This window comes from Hoplias malabaricus, chromosome 12, assembly GCF_029633855.1.
Source record: "Hoplias malabaricus isolate fHopMal1 chromosome 12, fHopMal1.hap1, whole genome shotgun sequence".
Lineage (NCBI taxonomy): Eukaryota > Metazoa > Chordata > Actinopteri > Characiformes > Erythrinidae > Hoplias > Hoplias malabaricus.
Genome location: NC_089811.1, coordinates 8169171 through 8189609, shown reverse-complemented (window position 1 = coordinate 8189609; position 20439 = coordinate 8169171). Strand labels below are relative to the sequence as shown.

At 44.4% G+C, this 20439-nt stretch overlaps 1 protein-coding gene across 1 annotated transcript in view; it reads left to right on the top strand.

Annotated features, from left to right (window-relative positions):
• The window catches only part of LOC136710969 (E3 ubiquitin-protein ligase SH3RF3-like), a 38136-nt gene that overhangs the window by 16181 nt on the left and 1516 nt on the right, over positions 1-20439 (top strand). Inside the window, exons 8-10 of the mRNA XM_066686885.1 lie at positions 5783-6051; positions 9931-10226; positions 15141-15475. Coding sequence (XP_066542982.1) covers positions 5783-6051; positions 9931-10226; positions 15141-15475 — 900 coding nt within the window. The remainder of the gene's footprint in view (positions 1-5782; positions 6052-9930; positions 10227-15140; positions 15476-20439) is intronic.

The window sequence follows — 20439 nt, the reverse complement described above, 5'->3', positions numbered from 1 at the left end:
TGTCTGAGAGGGATGTTCGGTTGCTGACCCGGATTGTATCCAAAAACCATAAAACCACGGCAGAATTAAATGTGCACCTCAACTCTCCTGTTTCCACCAGAACTGTCCATTGGGAGCTCCACAGGGTCAATACACACGGCCGGGCTGCTGTAGCCAAACCTTTGGTCACTCATGGGGAGAAGCCCCAAAGAAGCGTACCACCCAGACTGTTGCATGCCCAGAGTGAAGCATGGGGGTGGATCAGTGATGGTTTGGACTGCCATATCATGACAATACTTGTGCTAGGTGGGCGCGTCACTGCCAAGGACTACCGAACCATTCTGGAGGACCATGTGCATCCAATGGTTCAAACACTGTGTCCTGAAGGCGGTGCCGTGTATCAGGACGACAATGCACCAATACACACAGCAAGACTGGTGAAAGACTGGTTTGATGAACATGAAAGTGAAGTTGAACATCTCCCATGGCCTGCACAGTCACCAGATCTAAATATTATTGAGCCACTTTGGGGTGTTTTGGAGGAGAGAGTCAGGAAATGTTTTCCTCCACCAGCATCACGTAGAGACCTGGCCACTATCCTGCAAGAAGAATGGCTTCAAATCCCTCTGACCACTGTGCAGGACTTGTATATGTCATTCCCAAGACGAACTGACGCTGTATTGGCCGCAAAAGGAGGCCCTACACCACACTAATAAATTACTGTGGTCTAAAACCAGGTGTTTCCTGAATATTCAGAAAAGCTGAACAGCATGCAACTTGCATATATGTGCATCATTTGAAAAGAGGAAACAGGAATGCACATGGTCTCTGAATTAAAAACAGAAATTAAATCATTTACAATGAAAATAATTAGTAAATGATTTATGTATTTATTTACACTGTACCTGTTTATTTGTATAATTCAGACACAGAAACGTGTTATTTGGCTGGATGCATGTGTGTGTTAAGGTGGGGAATAAGATTTTTCCACAGAACTATTGCTTTAAGTTTAAACGAAGCTGAATTATTTATTACTCTCTGTGTAATTGGACTTTTAAATACTCCATTTGGTTCCTGAAGGGAGTCGGACTGTGTTGCGCTTTGCGGTTTACACATGTAGCCATAAGTCTCCAGCCTCGACAGATAATCAATACCCTCTCAAAAGGCTGTAAAGATTATGGAGCCTCTGTCAATAACACTGTCTTCGTAACAGATGCTGCTGGTTCCTGAATGTGGTTTAAAGGTTCATTTATTTAGGCTCGGGGTTGGCTTATTATCGTATTCAATATTCTGAATTTTAGAATCAGTGATTTCAGTGATATCACCCACTTCAGATTTCAAGTAAATGTCTCAAACTTTGTTCTAAAATGACAGTCCTGTACAGCTACACGACTAATAGATAATAGATAATTACAGCATATGAAAAACATATTTATTATTTGTAATATTTAAATAAACATTGTTTAAGATATTGTATTTTTAATATAAATCAATCTATATTTTCACTCTGAGAATACACTGTGGGTAACTTTCATTTTCAGTGTAGATGCATATTTACAATGGACACATTTATAATTAAATAAAAATAATATTTAATCAGTCACAGTGTCACAGCTCCAGGGTCCTGGAGGTTGTGGGTTCAAGCTCCGCTCCAGGTGACTGTCTGTGAGGAGTGTGGTGTGTTCTCCCTGTGTCTGCGTGGGTTTCCTCCGGGTGACTGTCTGTGAGGAGTGTGGGGTGTTCTCCCTGTGTCTGTGTGGGTTTCCTCCGGGTGAGTGTCTTTGAGGAGTTGGTGTGTTCTCCCTGTGTCTGTGTGGGTTTCCTCCGGGTGACTGTCTGTGAGGAGTGTGGTGTGTTCTCCCTGTGTCTGCGTGGGTTTCCTCCGGGTGAGTGTCTGTGAGGAGTTGGTGTGTTCTCCATGTGTCTCTGTGGGTTTCCTCCGGGTGACTGTCTGTGAGGAGTGTGGTGTGTTCTCCCTGTGTCTGCGTGGGTTTCCTCCGGGTGACTGTCTGTGAGGAGTGTGGTGTGTTCTCCTTGTGTCTGCGTGGGTTTCCTCCGGGTGACTGTCTGTGAGGAGTGTGGTGTGTTCTCCCTGTGTCTGCGTGGGTTTCCTCCAAGTGCTCCAGTTTCCTCCCACAGTCCAAAAACACACGTTGGTAGGTGGATTGGAGACTCAAAATGTCCATAGGTGTGAGTGTTTGAGTGAATGTATGAGTGTGTGTCGCCCTGTGAAGTACTGGCGCCCCCTCCAGGGTGTGTTCCCGCCTTGTACCCAGTGATTCCGGGTAGGCTCTGGACCCACCGCGACCCTGAACTGGATGAGCACTGTCAACAGACAATGAATGAATTAATTAATAATCTTTAATCATAATGTAAATGATTACATTAAAAATGTTAAGAAGAAAACTATCAAAGTAAGAAGAATAAGAGTAAAAGATGTGACCAAATGAACAAATATTAATTTACTTCATAAGAGAAGGTGCAGAATAAAATAAGCACTAATACATTTAAATAAAGTAAGCACAAAAACGTAGAAGGTTTGGTCAAGGTAACCGTTCAAAACATGAATGATGTGAATAAAAAATAAACACATGGCAAATACAGGGCTAGAAAGCAATGGAAACAGGGTTCTAGATCTAGAGATCTAGAGTGTCTACATTTTCTAGGTCTAGATAACGTATATTTCAATATAAAATATACTAAATCAAATGTTTAAGGAGGTATTTTTGATTAGCCAGTCAAAGGGAGCGAGGCTTCCTGAGTCAGACCTTGGCATTCCCAGCTGTGTGTGTATAGTTGGGAGTTATCCATCCATCCATCCATCCATTATCCACCGCTTATTCGGGTCCGGGTCACGGGGGAAGCAGTCGGAGCAAAGAAACCCAGACCTCCCTCTCCCCAGCCACCGCCTCCAGCTCCTCCGGGGGTATACCGAGGCATTCCCAGGCCAGTCCTGACATGTAGTCTCTCCAGCGTGTTCTTGGTCTGCCCCGGGGCCTCCTTCCCGTTGGACATGCCCGGAACACCTCACCAGGAAGGCGTCCAGGGGGCATCCGGACCAGATGCCCGAACCACCTCAACTAGCTCCTCTCGACGTGGAGGAGCAGCGGCTCCACTCCGAGTCTCTCCCGGATGTCCGAGCTCCTAACCCTGTCTCTAAGGGAGAGTCCAGACATCCTGCGGAGAAAACTCATTTCAGCCGCTTGAACCCCGCAATCTCATTCTTCCGGTCACTACCCAAAGCTCGTGGCCATAGGTGAGGGTTGGGACGCAGATTAAACGGTAAATGGAGAGCTTTGCTTTTCTGCTCAGCTCTCTCTTCACCACAATGGACCGGTACAGAGCCCGCATTACTGCTGACGCTGCACCGATCCGCCTGTCAATCTCATGCTCCATTTTTCCCTCACTCGTGAACAAGACCCCGAGGTATTTAAACTCCTCCACTTGAGGTAGGATCTCACTTCCAACCTGGAGAAAGCACTCCACTCTTTTCCGACTGAGTACCATGGACTCGGACTTGAAGATGCTGATCCTCATCCCTACCGCTTCACACTCGGCTGCAAACTGGTCCAGCAAGAGCTGGAGGTCCCGGCTCGATGAAAGCCGACAAGACCACATCATCTGCAAAAAGCAGACATGGAATCCTGAGACCACCAAACCGGACACCCTCCGCCACTTGGCTACGCCGAGAAATTCTGTCCATAAAAATTGTGAACAGAACCAGTGACAACGGGCAACCATACGAACCAGACTCCTGCTCTGTTTGTACAGGGACTGGATAGCTCGTAGCAAAGAGCCCAGTACCCCATACTCCCCGAGAACCCCTCCCAGAATACCCCGAGGGACATTGTTGAATGCCTTCTCCAGATCCACAAAACACATGTAGACTGGTTGAGCAAACTCCCGTGCACCCTCCAGGATCCTAGCGAGGGTAAAGAGCTGGTCATGTGTTCCACGACCGGGGTGGAATCCGCATTGTTCCTCCTGGATCCGAGGTTCAACTATCAGTCGGACTCTCTTCTCCAGTACCCCCGCATAGACCTTCCCGGATAGGCTGAGGAGTGTGATCCCCCTATAGTTGGAACACACCCTCCGATCCCCCTTTTTAAAAAGGGGAACCACCACCCCAGTCTGCCAGTCCAGAGGCACTGCCCCCGATGTCCACACGATGTTGCAAAGATGTGTCAGCCAGGACAGCCCCACAACATCCAGAGCCTTGAGGAACCCGGGGTGAACCTCATCCACCCCCTGGGCCCTACCGCCAAGGACTTTCCCTACCACCTTGGCCACCTCAGCCCCAGTGATAGACACAGCTTCATTCAGCCGCCTCAACAATGGAGGTCCGGAACATGGCCCACTCGGACTCAATGTCACCAGCCTCCCCCGGGATGCAGTCGAAGCTCTGCCGGATGTGGGAGTTGAAGATCTTTCTGACAGGTTCCTCTGCCAAACGTTCCCAGCAAACCCTCAGCACACGTTTGGGCCTGCCAGGTCTGTCCGGCATCCTCCCCCACCATCTGATCCAACTCACCACAAGGTGGTGATCAGTTGACAGCTCAGCGCCTCTCTTCACCCGAGTGTCCAGAACATATGGCCGCAGGTCAGCTGATACGACTATAAAGTCGATCATTGAAATGTGGCCTAGGGTATCCTGATGCCAGGTGTACTTGTGGACACCCTTATGCTCGAACATGGTGTTCGTAATGCACAAACTGTGACGGGCACAGAAATCCAATAACTGAACACCACTCGGGTTCAGATCAGCGGGGCTGTTCCTCCCAATCACGCCCCTCCAGGTCTCACTGTCATTACCCACGTGAGAGTTGAAGTCCCCCAGCAGAACAATGGAGTCCCCAGAATGAGTGTTCTCCAGCACCCCCTCCAGGGTCTCCAAGAAGGCATGGTACTCTGAACTGCTGTTCGGTGCATAAGCACAAACAACAGTCAGAGCCCTTTCCCCAACCCGAAGGCGCAGGGAAATTACCCTCTCATCCACTGGGGTAAACCCCAACGTACAGGCGCTAAGCCGGGGGGCTATGAGTAAGCCCACTCCTGCCTTACGCCTCTCACCCTGGGCAACTCCAGAGTGAAAGAGCATCCAGCCTCTCTCAAGGAGATTGGTTCCAGAGCCCACACCACACTGTGTGTCGAGGTGAGCCCAACTATATCTAGCCGGTACCACTCAACCTCGCGCACCAGCTCAGGCTCTTTTCCCACCAGAGAGGTTACGTTCCATGTTCCAAAAGCCAGTTTCAGTAACCGAGGATCGGAACGCCAGGGCCCCCGACCGCCACCCGATCCACAGTGCACCAGACCCGGATTACTACCTCTCCCACAGGTGGTGGGCCCATGGGAGAGTGGATCCATGTAACTCCTTCGGGCTAAGCCCGGCCGGACCCCATAGATGAAAGTTCGGCCACCAGGCGCTCGCAAAGGAGCCCCTCCCCCAGGCCTGGCTCCAGGGTGAGGCCCCGGTAACCCTACTCCGGGCAAGGGAGGCTGTGTCCATGTTCGTGTCTTATTCATCCGTGTCTTTATGGATCACTCTTTGTCTGGCCCATCACCTAGGACCAATTTGCCTTGGGAGACCCTACCAGGGGCTATTGCCCCCGACAACATAGCTCCTAGGCTCACGCAGGCCCGCAAACCCCTCCACCACGTTAAGGTGGTGATCCAAGGAGGAGTAGTTGGGAGTTATGACATCACAAAATCAGGGACTGTGCCTTTCTAAAATGTCTAAGTACATTTGAACATAGTGAATGTGATGAAACTAGTGTAAATGACTGAATCTCTCCCTCCACAGGGCTCCGTTTGCAGTGGGACAATCCCGTGTCTGTTTACCTGGAGCCTCACCTGCGGTTAAAGCCGTTTCCGGTTCTCCGGGGTCTCCTGGATCACCAGGGCCCTCCAGCCCGGTCCTGCTGAGTTCCGCCTCTCGCTCCCCAGCTCCACACTCCAACCCCTCGTCCTCGTCCTCCTCATCCTCATCCTCGTCCTCGCCGCACATGAAGAACTGCCTGAGGATGTGCAGCCAGCAGCAGGTCAGCCAGGTGCGAACATCAGCACAACTGGGTGAGTGGCAGCATCCTCAGACCATACAACCTCAGAAAACACCTTAAAACACCCTCAAAAACTCCCTCAGCAAAGAGAAACATCAGAAAACAACAACCTTAAAAGATGTCAGGGGACACCCTAAGGGAAAAAAAAATACGTCAGTAAACACTCAGAAAACACCAACCAATAAAGCACCCAGAAAAACACCAACCAAGAAAATACACCCTCAGAATAACACCAACTAATAAAGCACCCAGAAAAACACCAACCAACCACCCTCAGAATAACACCAACCATGAAAAATCACCCAGGACAAATGCTGTCAGAATAATACCAGCATGAAAACACACTCAGAAAAACACCCTTAGAAAAACACCTCCAAGAATATACACTGTCAGAATAACACAAGCCAAGAAACACACCCAGAAATATCATCCCAAAAAATACCCTCAGAAAAGCAGTCACAAAGAACATCCCCCCAAAAAATATCACCCCCAAGAAATCAGAAAAACAAACTTGGCTAAAAACCTTTTTTTGGGAAGATTCATTAATCACTTGAAAAAAACTCTGTGAACAAAAAAACTATAAATGTTAACTATTTACAAATAGTAACAGACAGTTATTTACATATTCTCAATAGGAACGCAATGGTTTTAGAACTGATTGGGAGCGCCGCCTAGGGTCTGACAAACCCAGAACTATCACCAATGTTCTGGTAAAGAGCTCTGCTGGTTTAACATAAACATGTTAAATCAACCAGGCTTAAAATAAGTCCCAGTGATTTTGTACCTTTCTCGTAGCTGTGTGAGAGCATGAGGCACTAGCGTGCTAAGTGCTAATTTAAGCCTCTGCTAAAGTCAAGGGTCCTCGGTCACGTTAGCACGTTTGCTAATTGGCTGACAGGGCAGCATGGCTGTTTTCAGGAGAGATGAGCCGTGTGTGTGTGTGTGATATATATATATATATATATATATATATATATATATATATATATATAGAGAGAGAGAGAGAGAGAGAGAGAGAGAGAGAGAAAGAGAGAGAGAGAGAGAGAGAGAGAGAGTGTGAGAGAGAGAGAAGAGAGAACGAGAGCTAGAACTAGAGAGAGGACGCAGAAGTGTGTTAGCTCTTTTTAAAATTTAGATTAGCTGTCCATCGTAATGAAGCCTTGCCACAGAGCGCTGGCGGTAATTACTGGTTTGGAGAACTTTGAGTGAAGCTTGTTTGAAAAAAGCAAAGACTGTACCTTTTACCCTTGTCCAGCTGCCAAATAAACACCAGGTAAACATGAGATAAACACCAGGTAATCACCAGATAAAATTAAACACCAGGTAAAAATAAGGTAAACACAACATAAACACCAGGCAAATGGCAATAAAACGGCAAGTAAACATGATTGAAACACCAGGTAAACATGAGTCAAAAACCAGGTGAACATGAGTGAAACACCAGGTAAACACGAGTTAAACACGAGATAAACACAAGTGAAACACCAGGTAAACATGACTTAAACACCAGGTATACACGAGTGAAACACCAGGAAAACACGTGTGAAACACCAGGTAAACACGAGTGAAACACCAGGTAAACACAATTTAAACACCAGGTAAACACGAGTTGAACACCAGGTAAACACGAGTGAAACACCAGGCAAACACGAGTTAAACATGAGATAAACACAAGTGAAACACCAGGTAAACATGTGTTAAACACCAGGTAAACACGAGTTAAACACCAGGTAAACATGAGTTAAACAACAGGTAAACATGAGTTAAACACCAGGTAAACACGAATTAAACACCAGGTAAATATGAGTGAAACACCAGGTAAACATGTGTTAAACACCAGGTAAACACGAGTTAAACACCAGGTAAACATGAGTTAAACAACAGGTAAACACGAGTTAAACACCAGGTAAACACAAGTTAAACACCAGGTAAACACGAGTTAAACACCAGGTGAAAACGAGTTAAACACCAGGTGAACATGAGTGAAACACCAGGTTAACACAAGTCAAACACCAGGTAAACACGAGCTAAACACCAGGTGAACATGATTTAAACACCAGGTAAACACGAGTGAAACACCAGGTGAACACAAGTTAAACACCAGTTAAACACGAGTGAAACACCAGGTGAACACAAGTTAAACATCAGTTAAACACGAGTGAAACACCAGGTGAGCACAAGTTAAACACCAGTTAAACACGTGTGAAACACCAGGTAAACACGAGTGAAACACCAGGTAAACACGAGTTGAACACCAGGTAAACACGAGTGAAACACCAGGCAAACACGAGTTAAACATGAGATAAACACAAGTGAAACACCAGGTAAACATGTGTTAAACACCAGGTAAACACGAGTTAAACACCAGGTAAACATGAGTTAAACAACAGGTAAACACGAGTTAAACACCAGGTAAACACGAGTTAAACAACAGGTAAATATGAGTGAAACACCAGGTAAACATGTGTTAAACACCAGGTAAACACGAGTTAAACACCAGGTAAACATGAGTTAAACAACAGGTAAACACGAGTTAAACACCAGGTAAACATGAGTTAAACAACAGGTAAACACGAGTTAAACACCAGGTAAACACGAGTTAAACACCAGGTAAATAGGAGTGAAACAACAGGTAAACACGAGTTAAACACCAGGTAAACATGAGTTAAACAACAGGTAAACAAGAGTTAAACACCAGGTAAACACGAGTTAAACACCAGGTAAACATGAGTTAAACAACAGGTAAACACGAGTTAAACACCAGGTAAACACGAGTTAAACACCAGGTAAACACGAGTTAAACACCAGGTAAACACGAGTTAAACACCAGGTAAACATGAGTTAAACAACAGGTAAACACGAGTTAAACACCAGGTAAACACGAGTTAAACACCAGGTAAATAGGAGTGAAACAACAGGTAAACACGAGTTAAACACAAGTTAAACACGAGTTAAACACCAGTTAAACACGAATTAAACACCAGTTAAACACGAATTAAACACCAGGTAAACACGAATTAAACACCAGGTAAACACGAGTTAAAAACCAGGTAAACACGAATTAAACACCAGGTAAACACGAGTTAAACAACAGGGAAACACCATGTAAACATGACTTAAATGCCAGGTAAACGCTGGGTAAACACCAGGTAAAAACACAAGGTAAACGTGTGCAGTTTGGATGCCCTGTTCAAATTCATATTATGTCACGAGGGGTGCTATGTAGGCTATTAAAACTCTTCTATTTATACAAATCTTCTCTTGATATCACTCCACTCTTTATATCACACTCCGCCAGGCGTGAATTCTTCTCTCAGAAGAAGCCTAATGCAAATGTACGGCCGTGTGTCCTCTCAGAATAAATGTAAACCTTTGCACCTTCATCGCCGCAGTTTTCACTCAACTCCTTCACTCTGAATAAACTGCAAACGGCACCGCAGAGAGGGACACATTCCTCAAAATAGTTTATGGAAAACGTCCTCTACAAAAATGAGCAGAATTTTAAAGAGAGAGAGAGAGAGAGAGAGAGAGAGAGAGAGAGAGAGAGAGAGAGGCAGGGCAGGGACAGAGAGAGAGAAAGAGAGAGGCAGGGGAGACAGAAAAAGAGGGAGAGAAAGACAGGTAGGGGAGTGACAGAGAGAGAGAGAGATGAATGTATAGAATCTGCATTTCACAGTTTGTGCCCCCTCCAGGTGTGTTTCTGACTCTGGGTAGGCTCCGGATTCACCGCGACCCTTAACTGGATAAGCGGTTACAGATAATGAATGAATGAATGAATAAATGAATAAGGGTTATGTTTTCATTCTTCTGTTTGATACAGATGCTGAAAATGACATCTAAAGATAAATAACACTTAATCACATCTCTCTCTCTCTCTCTCTCTCTCTCTCAGTCCACAGTCCTGCAGGGGGCAGTCCTGAGCGCCCGTCCGTATCCGTTTCTCCATTGAGGTCGCAGGGTTCCCCATCCCGTTCTCCAGGCCCTGGTCCTGGGAGGCCTCTCTCCATGATAGTCACACCCCCTTCACACTCGGCTATGCCCCCAGCCACCACAGCAACACCCCGCCCCCTCATCCCTCTCAACTCCGCTGCCATGGCGATCACGCCCCCAAACGTCAACGCCGCACTCCTCAACGGAGGAGAACCCTCAGCTGCCATCAACAAACTGGAGGAGAAGAAGAACGAGAAGGTGAGTAGTCACGCCCAAATAAGGAAATTTGTCTTAATAAGCCCTGCCCACTCTCATATATACACCAATCACCAGAGGTCGAAGATGAACGTGCTGATGTATGTTGACATCTGAACGCTCCTGAGAGAAGTGCAGACTCAGGAGAAGAGTGTGTGTGTTTGTGTGTATGTCTGTGATTTGTTTCTCCGTTACCGTTTTTGACTGATGGCACATAAACAGTCTGCAGGGAGTCTATAGGAGAACAGGATTTAATTTAAGGTGGATCTGAGTGAGTGAGTGAGTGAGTGAGTGAGGGAGGGAGGGAGGGAGGGAGTGAGGGAGGGAGTGAGAATGGGTGAGTGTGTGAAACTATCCACAGGTTTGAATGTGTGAGTGACTGTGTAAGTGTGTGAAACTGTTCACAGGTGTGAGAGTGTGAATGACAGGGTGAGTGTGTGTGTGTGTGTGTGTGTGTGTGTGTGTGTGTGTGTGTGAGTGCGTGAGTGAGTGAGTGATTTGGTGATTTTGTGTGAAACTGTCCACAGGTGTTAAGTGTGTGTGACAGGGTGTGTGTGTGTGTGTGTGAGAGTGTGTGTGTGACTTGCTGAGTGCCTGATGCCTTGTAATATACTGGGAGTCCACTCCATTGTGTACCGAAACACATTAAGTGAAGAAGAATGAATGAATTCATTAATTAATTAATGGATGTTGTATTAACGAGATGTTGAATTGTTATTATTAGAAATCCCCATAAACCTTTATTTTCCCTTAATAAATTGCTTTATGATTTTCCCCAAACTTTAAAAGTTTCCCAGTAAAAAAATAATTACCAGAACATTCATTTTCACTCCTGGAACTGGGTTCCGAAGTTCTCCAACCCATCCCTATATGGTGTGTATAAGAGGAGTGTGTCAGGTTTCTACAGGGGCTGAGTCTGCGCCTTCATCTGACAGATGTCTGTGAGTTGATTATGCGCTGTTAATTGGCTTTGATTCACTCACACACACACACACACACACACACACTCGGCCCTGAGGTTTCAGGTGGGAGGAAACAGCCTCTGCTCACATGTCACGACACCTCACACTCATCTAATCTCCAACACTAAACCAGTGTTAATTATTTTATAATGAATTCTGCTTCTCTGTGGCTGGGTGGTGTTATTCAGGGATTAGTGACATGCTAACGTCAGCCTCTCTCAGCTGAAATGATCATGATATAGATATCGTGGGTGGGATGAGGGGGGGGGGGGGAGTTGAAAGAAGAGAATTTTCTCTTGTTTAGGATGTTCTTAAGGAGATTTTTATAATGTTTTGAGTAGCAGCTTTTCTCGGTGCAGCCTGGTCTCAGGGTGATTTCATAGATTTCTTACTAAAACACCGTTCACAGGGTTTGTACAGTGTGTACTAAATGTAGCTCACCATTTGTGAATTCACACGCTAAATTTATACTTAATCCTAAGAATTTCCCTGAAACAAACCCTTAACTATAGCCTTGAATAAACTCAAATTAAGTCTTAACCTTAAGCCTAAACCTAACTCTGAACCCTAAGTTTAACCCTAAACTTAAAGCACTCAATAAACCTAACACGTCTACATTTTAAGCCTAATCCTAGCCAACCACACTGTCTGTGACAGTTTTGTAAGTCACTCTGGATAAGTCCTGTAAATGTAAATGACAGCGCCACCTCTGGACTGGAGCTCACTGGTAGTGAATCATCAGCCTCAGCACTTATTAGGTGCATCTCAGTTCAGTCCTTCGAAGGAAGCATTTGTAGATCAATTTATATCACAGCAGCACGACTAGGCCGTCCCATTACAGGTCTCCTTCACATGCGGCCGACAAATGTGCTTTTCCCGAGAAACAAAGGATGCAACGGGGTTATCCTTCACCAGTCAAGATATCTCAGGATTCAGCTAGGGTGACCAGACGTCCTCTTTTACCCGGACATGTCCTCTTTTTTAGACTTAAAAAAATGCCCTAGCGGAATTTCACAAACGTCCAGGAGTTTGTTTTTCTAGAGCTTACATAGAATTTGGAGAAGCCCTCCCCTACTCTCACTAGTCCCACCCTCCCCTACTCCGATTGGTTCGCTTGAGTGAGAAGGGGGCGTGGTGAAGTAGCCTAAAATCTTCTGATTGGACGGTCTGACTGTAGAGCTACGGTTATTGGTCGAGAACCTTCTCTGTAATCATTTAATTGGTCAGTCTGCACGTCAGTAGTCGATTGGGGTCAGCTGAATAAACACAGGGTAAATGTTTGAGTAGCTTTATCATTCACCACTAACTTCTTTCCAGACTCGATACACTGCTGACAAATTAGCATTAATCCTAAACTAATCTAAGCTAATTTCCTGCAGGTCTGTGGCTGGTGCAGCTGCACCCCGTATGGTCATCCCTGGGTTTTAAAGCAGAGCAAATGCTGGGTTTCTAGCAAGGAACACTGTACATTTCAGCTTGCATTAAGAGCTGAACACTAGTTTTATTTTTAATGGAGTTTAATGATGCACTGCATTAATATGTCTTTCTGAATTTGCTCTGTTCTCTTCTGAAGCTTAAGATTCCCTCTTCCCCCCAGTTTTCCTCCTGTTTCTCACCACTAGCAACACTGCAGCTCCAGCCCAGGTGCTTAGCTCCGCTCCCGAAAACCCAAAATGTCTTGAAAATAAAGCTGAAATACTCCCACGTCCCACATGCATAATGCATCAGCAGAGAGCAGAACAAACAAAAGGCTTTGCTCCCGGCTTCAGAGATAAGAACCGAAAACAAACAGGTTTACAGAGCTACTGCCTCCAGATGCTACGTTAAATCACAGATGCATCTCAACATGGGCTTTAACCCTTCATGTGAAATGATCACTACTGCTTCCCTGCGCTTTTCTATTATACAGTTCTACGAATAATGGCATACGTACATAATGAATTAGGTTTACATTTGATTTACATGTTTTACCACATCAATTTGAATGTTTATATACATTTTTATTAATATCTACAGTGAAGAAATTCAGGTCAGACACTTGGATACAATCCCATTTGGTATTTTCTCCCTTCCTCCTTGTTTTGGGGTGTCTTCTCGTCCCTAGGATCCGAGTTACAGGTGTTAAAATCTCCCACTATGAAACAGGATGACCCTTCAAGACCCTGAAATGTGATCAGAAAACAAATAAAAAAAGAGCAGCGCTTCATTTCCAGTTAACTAGCGCTGCTCTGTAGCAGCTCTGCACCAGTCTGCAGTGATATCAGAGGAGCTGCAGCACTTTAGTTATATTTAGGGCCTCATTCACGTTCAGAAGAGTTCCACAATCGAATACCATCCCCCTGACCTCACTCTTCTGTGATATGGAACTCAATTCAGATTCTTATTCTGCAGGATTCTGTTCAAGTCGCCATAGATGCCTGAATGTAACTGCTTCACCATTTATTTGGTGGAATTTACAGGTGGAACTGTAAATTTACAGCTAACTCCTGAGACATCAGCTGCTACTCGTGCTGTTTTCTGCGTGTTCTGAAGTAAAGGGCCATAATCCACTGATACTACATTAGATAACTAAGATAATACACTGGTGACCATAGAGTTTAGAGAAGAAAATACTGACATCTGTGGGTTTCTTTGGGTGCTGCACAACATCTCGGCAGTGATTCACAAGGCGTCATAACCCTCAGTTTAGAGTGTGACTCCCCTCTATCCCGACAAGAACTCAGATCCTAGATGTGTAAATCATTAATAATAATAATATTCTTTATTTGTATGTCACATTTCCTACACTGTAAAAAATTGCTTTAAATTTACAGCGAGTCTGCTACACTATTTTACTGTAAATCACAGTATTTACAGTAAATTATTGTATTATTCAATTACAGTAATATGCTGTAAATTTGAAATACAGTATTGTTCCTGTAAAAATACGATAAATGGCTGGGAACTCTCCTGCCAGTTTTTTACTGTAAATCACAGTATTTACAGTAAATTATTGTATTATTCAATTACAGTAATATGCTGTAAATTTGAAATACAGTAGTGTTCCTGTAAAAATACGGTAAATGGCTGGGAACTCTCCTGCCAGTTTTTTACTGTAAATCACAGTATTTACAGTAAATTATTGTATTATTCAATTACAGTAATATGCTGTAAATTTGAAATACAGTAGTGTTCCTGTAAAAATACGGTAAATGGCTGGGAACTCTCCTGCCAGTTTTTTACTGTAAATCACAGTATTTACAGTAAATTATTGTATTATTCAATTACAGTAATATGCTGTAAATTTGAAATACAGTAGTGTTCCTGTAAAAATACGATAAATGGCTGGGAACTCTCCTGCCAGTTTTTTACTGTAAATCACAGTATTTACAGTAAATTATTGTATTATTCAATTACAGTGATATGCTGTAAATTTGAAATACAGTATTGTTCCTGTAAAAATACGATAAATGGCTGGGAACTCTCCTGCCAGTTTTTTACTGTAAATCACAGTATTTACAGTAAATTATTGTATTATTCAATTACAGTAATATGCTGTAAATTTGAAATACAGTAGTGTTCCTGTAAAAATACGGTAAATGGCTGGGAACTCTGCTGCCAGTATTTTACTGTAAAATTTACAAGAAATTGTTTACAGTGTATATATAAATGCAGCTTAAAATGCTTTACCTGACTTTTTTTAAATATATAATATAAAATATTAAGAGATAAAGTGTGTGTAAACAGTTAAAGAAAGAAAGAATTTGAATTAGCCATAAAAAAATATCAAACCAACTTCTAGAAGATAAGACTGAACTTCTGAGAAAAGTATCCCTGTAGATATTTATTTCAAAGTCTATTTAAATCATTAAAACCATATTATCATCAAATAAGGTCTTTATAAAATTTATAAAATCTTTTTATTTGTTGTAATTTTGTAAGTGAGTTTTTTTTTCTGTCGTTCTCCGGCTCTCAGAAAGAGAAGAAGAGCAGTGGTCTGCTGAAGCTGCTGTCCGGCGCCGCAGCGAAGAAGAAGTCACGTTCCCCTCCATCAGTGTCCCCGACACGTGAGCCTTCCTCGTCCCCGTGTCCCTCTCAGGGCGCCGCTGCCCCAGAGACGTCCCCTGGAGGCCACGGTCGGGCGGGGTCCTGCCCCATCGAGAGCGAAATGCAAGGGGCCATGAGCATGGAGCCTCTTCACAGAAAGTGTGGCTCCCTCGACCTCAACTACGTCTCTCCGCCTCTCAGGCAGCCATGCTCCTCCTCGCTCCTTGCCATCCGCCCGGAACCCAAACCCCTGTCCCGGGAGAGGTACGCTAGCATCCACAGGCATGCAGTCCCTCGTCAAATGTTATTTAGAAATTAAGCTACACTTAATATTTACTGAGTGAATTTAGTCATGTTATTTTTGCTGCTCATATAAAAAAAATAAATGGGTATGTCTGCTCTTGGGCTCCCCCTACAGTTGCAGAGTGTAATTCATTTCTACTGCATTCTACTGAAACCAAGGGGGAGGGAGAGGCAGGTGCTGGTTTCCTACCCTCCTCCAAAAGTTACATAGTGAAGTTTCTGCAGGGCTGAGCCTGAAGTAGGAGCAACAGAGGCTCTATTCTCCCTGTTACAGCTCAGTGGAGCATCACAATGATTTTGAAGCTGTAATTTTAAGGTAAAAATACTACCTTGTGTTTCTTTAAATATATTTATATACTTATAGTTATATTACCAGTCACTTTAATAATTTACACTTATTAGTGACACTTATTTTGATACAGTCTCTTTGTATTAGTGATATTTATTTTTACTTTTAAATTTATTATTAATTTAATCACACTTTTAATGTGCTTTTAGAGTTCAGTCAAGTGGCTTAGAGAAATGTACTTTAATTGTATAAATATCAGAAGAGTTTCAAAAATAACATGACTACTTTAGTCAGTTTTAAATTAAATATTAATAGTGGTGTAATGGGCTGCATGGTGGCGCTGCAGGTAGTGTCTCTGTCACAGCTAAAGGGAACAGGAGTGTGGTGTGTTCTCCCTGTGTCTGCATGGGTTTCTTCCGGGTGCTCCTGTTTCCTTCCACTGTCCAAAAGCACATTTGTGTGAGTGTGTGTCGCCCTGTGAATGGCACCCCCTCCAGGGTGTGCCCTGAGATTCCGAGTAGGCTCCGGACCCACCGTGACCCTGAACTGGATACGTGTTACAGACACTTAATGAGTGAATAGTGGTCTAGTACAGGTTAGTTGTTCCAAAATAACAGTACATATTACAGTACGTAAATATTTCGTAAAGGGGCGTGTCCAAAAACTGGTGAACACCTCTTATAATAAGTGAATTTAGCAGCTGCACATGAGCCTAAAATCCCATCCCTCCAGGCACTGAGCTCTGCAGTAGTGTAACTGTATTGTCTACAGTGACTGAGCTCCTCATTTATGTTTATGGCTGCAATCAAAACCTCACAGCAATGGTCCAACATCTAGTGTAAAACGTGTTAGAGCCAGCAAAACCCCTCCTTTTCAAGAACAGCACTCACACGAAGGATGTTAAGAAACGTTTTATTTAAAGTGGACAATACTCCCCCTTTCCCCACAGTGGAACACAGTTGTGTTTCTTAATGAAACATGAATGAAGACGTTTAACCTCGTGCTCTCACGTAAAAGCAGGTTCAGGGCTGTGATTGGACACACTCAGACAAGGGGGTGGGACCATTCTAAAGTCTAACGGCTTGTTTCTGACTTAGGCATCACACAGAAATCTGACTGGTGGGTTTTGTTTCACAGTGTGTGGGTTGGTGGGCTCCAAATCCTCACCTTAAACTGAACGCACTCCATTTTTGTAGCTTTAGCCGGAGAGTGTTTCTGTGGAGGAGGCACCTGCTCGTCCGCTGATTCATATTCATCGTTCGTATTCATAATTCATAACACATCTTGTTCTGTTGCCTGTTAAAGTAGCCTGAAGCAGACACTCTTCTCCAAACCTGCTGATAACAGCGCGAGGGGAGAGACTGATTTAACACAGACTCCAGCTCTGAGCTTTTTATTATTATTTTTATTATTATTGTTATTATCTCTCTCCTAACATGAGCCCATCACTGCAGCGTGGCATCTGAAAGAAAAGGGAGGAAATTTAATAACTCTGAGGTTCAGATGCTTTTAGAAGGCTCTAAATGTCTGGAATAATTGCGTTTAACGCGCTGTGTGTGTCTTTGCATCAGTGTGATACTCAAGCTGAGAGTCTGAACCATGAGGAAAACCGCATCCTCAGTGTTTCCTCGCTACGTGAAAATAAGCGTGCATATTTGTCCTGAATGTTTTCCTCAGTCAGAGCTTGTCGATGGAGCTTAGGTCTCGAATGCAATATATTAGAGATAACACTTTATTGATGCGGAAGGAAACGCCGGATTTGTCAACATTCAGCCTCATAATCTTCAGTGAGGGCAGGTGATGTTGGAGGATTAGTTCTGGATCATAAATCACCTGAAACGTACAGGATGGAGCTCCATTGCTCCAGAGAACACAGTCCCACCGCTCCGGTTTCCTCCCCTGGTCCGGAAACACACGTTGGTAGGTGGATTGGTGACTCAAAAGTGTCTGTAGATGTGAGTGTGTGAGTGAATGTGTGAGTGTGTGTCGCCTTGCGAAGGACTGGTGCCCCCTCCAGGGTGTGTTCCCGCCTTGTGTCCTGTTACTCCAGGTCGGCTCTGGACCCACCGTGACCCAGGGTTATAGACAAAGAATGAATAAATGAAATCATATATAATTACAATAAATAAAAAAATTAAATACAGTAAAAAAAATACAAAATTCTAAAAAATAAAAAAGACGTGTTGTCATTGTGTCCTGAGTCTAACTCTTTTGCACAGAGGGGTGTGTCACTATCATCAGCTGAATAGCTTCAAACACAGTGAGTGAGTGAATGAATGAGTTTCCAGTTCAGCTCCCGAAGACCAGTGGTTTAGACCTGAGTGTGATTTAATGGGCTCTATATTTCAGCAGACTTCACACGCTCGTCCATTTCTTCAGTGTCCTAAGTTGTCCTCGCTCGCCCCCTAGTCCCTCACTCACCGCTTCCTCGTCCCTCCATGGCCCCCGGCTTCTCTCTGAGAAACGATCGATAGATTTCTGCTTTTCTCTCTCTCCGTTTAAATCGCCTTGTTGCCGGGAGGGGTGGCGGCGGAGGGTAATAACAGAGAGAGAGAGAGAGAGAGAGAGAGGCTCCAGACGTGATCCTCCTTATAATCTCCTGCTCCAAATCCATGTCTCTCTCCATAGAAAATCGATTGAGGAAACACAGAGAAACACACACACCTCTGTGATCCAACTAACATGGTGTGGCATCAACTGGTTCTGCATCGGTGTTGTGTTTTATGGAAAAAGAACCGTGTCCAGTCAGACGCGGACGATGGAAGGGCAGTGGTTTTCTACATGATTTTCTGATTTTTTACGTAAAAAACTGGAATATTCTGACTTTATTCAGGGCATGAAAATTAACACCTTATAAAACATTTTCCCTTTCTTTAAACTTATCCCTTAAGCGTTGAGCGTCACAGAGTTGAGCCCAATTCATATTTCTGCCTCGAACCTACGCCATAGGGTAGTTTCAATGTGACCCCTACGCAGCAGCCTGACACGCACCTCTCCAGAAATGTAGCTATCGCTTCGACGCAAGCCGCAGACTGTGATTGGTCAGTAGTGGGACGGACATTGTTGAAGTTGAACTGAAGAAGTACAGGAACATGACCTCCTCTCCTCCACACACAGAGGCAGCAGCACATTCACAGCGAGACATTTCCTCAGACATGGTGTGGATGTTAGAGGCAAATAAAAACGCTGAACAAGGAAAAATACGGACATCTCCAGGAAAAAAATTACTCAACGAGAAATGGGACCACGTGGAAAAAACAGGCAAAAAAGTGTATTTGTTTCTTTCTTGGCACCTCATGTAAACCCTGCTCTGTCCCAAACAGCACCTTACTCCCTACAGAGTGCCTAAATACTCCATAAATAATGCACTTTAAAGATTTATAGAAGTAATTCTACTACACCACTACAGTGTGTACTACATAGTGTAGAGGAAGATGTTTGAGACTCAGCCCTAGTGGTGTGGAGGTGTAATTTCAGAGCAACGCAGACCCCAAACGTAGAAGTATTTTGTCTGTCGTTCCCCGTCTCTCAGAAAGAGAAGAGCAGTGGTCTGCTGAAGCTGCTGTCCGGCGCCGTGGCAAAGAAGAAATCACGTTCCCCCCCGTCAGTGTCCCCAACACATGAGCCTTCCTCGTCCCCGTGTTCCTCTCAGGGCGCCGCGGCCTCAGAGACGTCCCCTGGAGGACACGCGCACAACGGCGTAGGGCTCTTGTGTAGCAAGCGGCGTTGGATCTGCATCAAGTCAACCCAGAAGTATAAACCGACCTCTACTGAGGAAGTTCTGGGTTGACTGTTGACTTCTAATGATTGTTAGCCATGTTAGCGCCATAGCTCTTGTGCTAAAGCAGAATGCATATTTAATTTCTCAACAATCCAGTCCTTTAAAAACACCTATAAACCTTACATTCCTAATTTTTCTAAACTATAGAGAACAGAGTTTTTCAGCTGCATTACAAAATGAAAAGATTTTTGCACCAGCTGAGCAGTGAGTGTGTGTTTTATTGATTAGCGGTCATCCCTCGCCCTGAAGGCAAGTCTGTCCGGTTTTTGACTCAGAAATATACCAGTGAAGACGTAGCCGGAGATCAGAGGGAGTCGGGGGAATCTGACGCAAGCTTTACCTTGAGTTCAGAGGGATTTTCACGTCACTGTTCATGAAGCAAGTGATAAATCTTCATCAAAGGCAGCATGGCTCCTCCATCCAGCTCCACTAGCATTAAAGCGGTAGTATGGTGAAAAAAAATCCCATTTTAAAGTATGACATCACCTCAGAAATATGACGCTTTCTCACTGCAGGGGCCCTACTGTATTTTTCTTTCCTGCTTCTCCATCAGGTACGTTTGGTCCTGGTGGTTCAGGGCGAGTTGAGTAGGGACTAAACCGTGGCGTGTAAACCTTGCAGAGCCCTGATTGTCCAGAGACAGTCGTCACTCCAGCTACAGCAGAGATCACAACAGCAGCTCGTAAAATGATGCCATGGTCTTTTGAAGAGGTTCAAACGTTCCGTGGATCGGTGGCTGACGAAGTATCCAATGAGAGTTGGATGTTTCAACAAGGAAGGAACAATCTCTACTGATCTGTCTCAAGTGATGACAGGCCAATTTATGATGAGTCAACAACGCTTAACCTTACCACT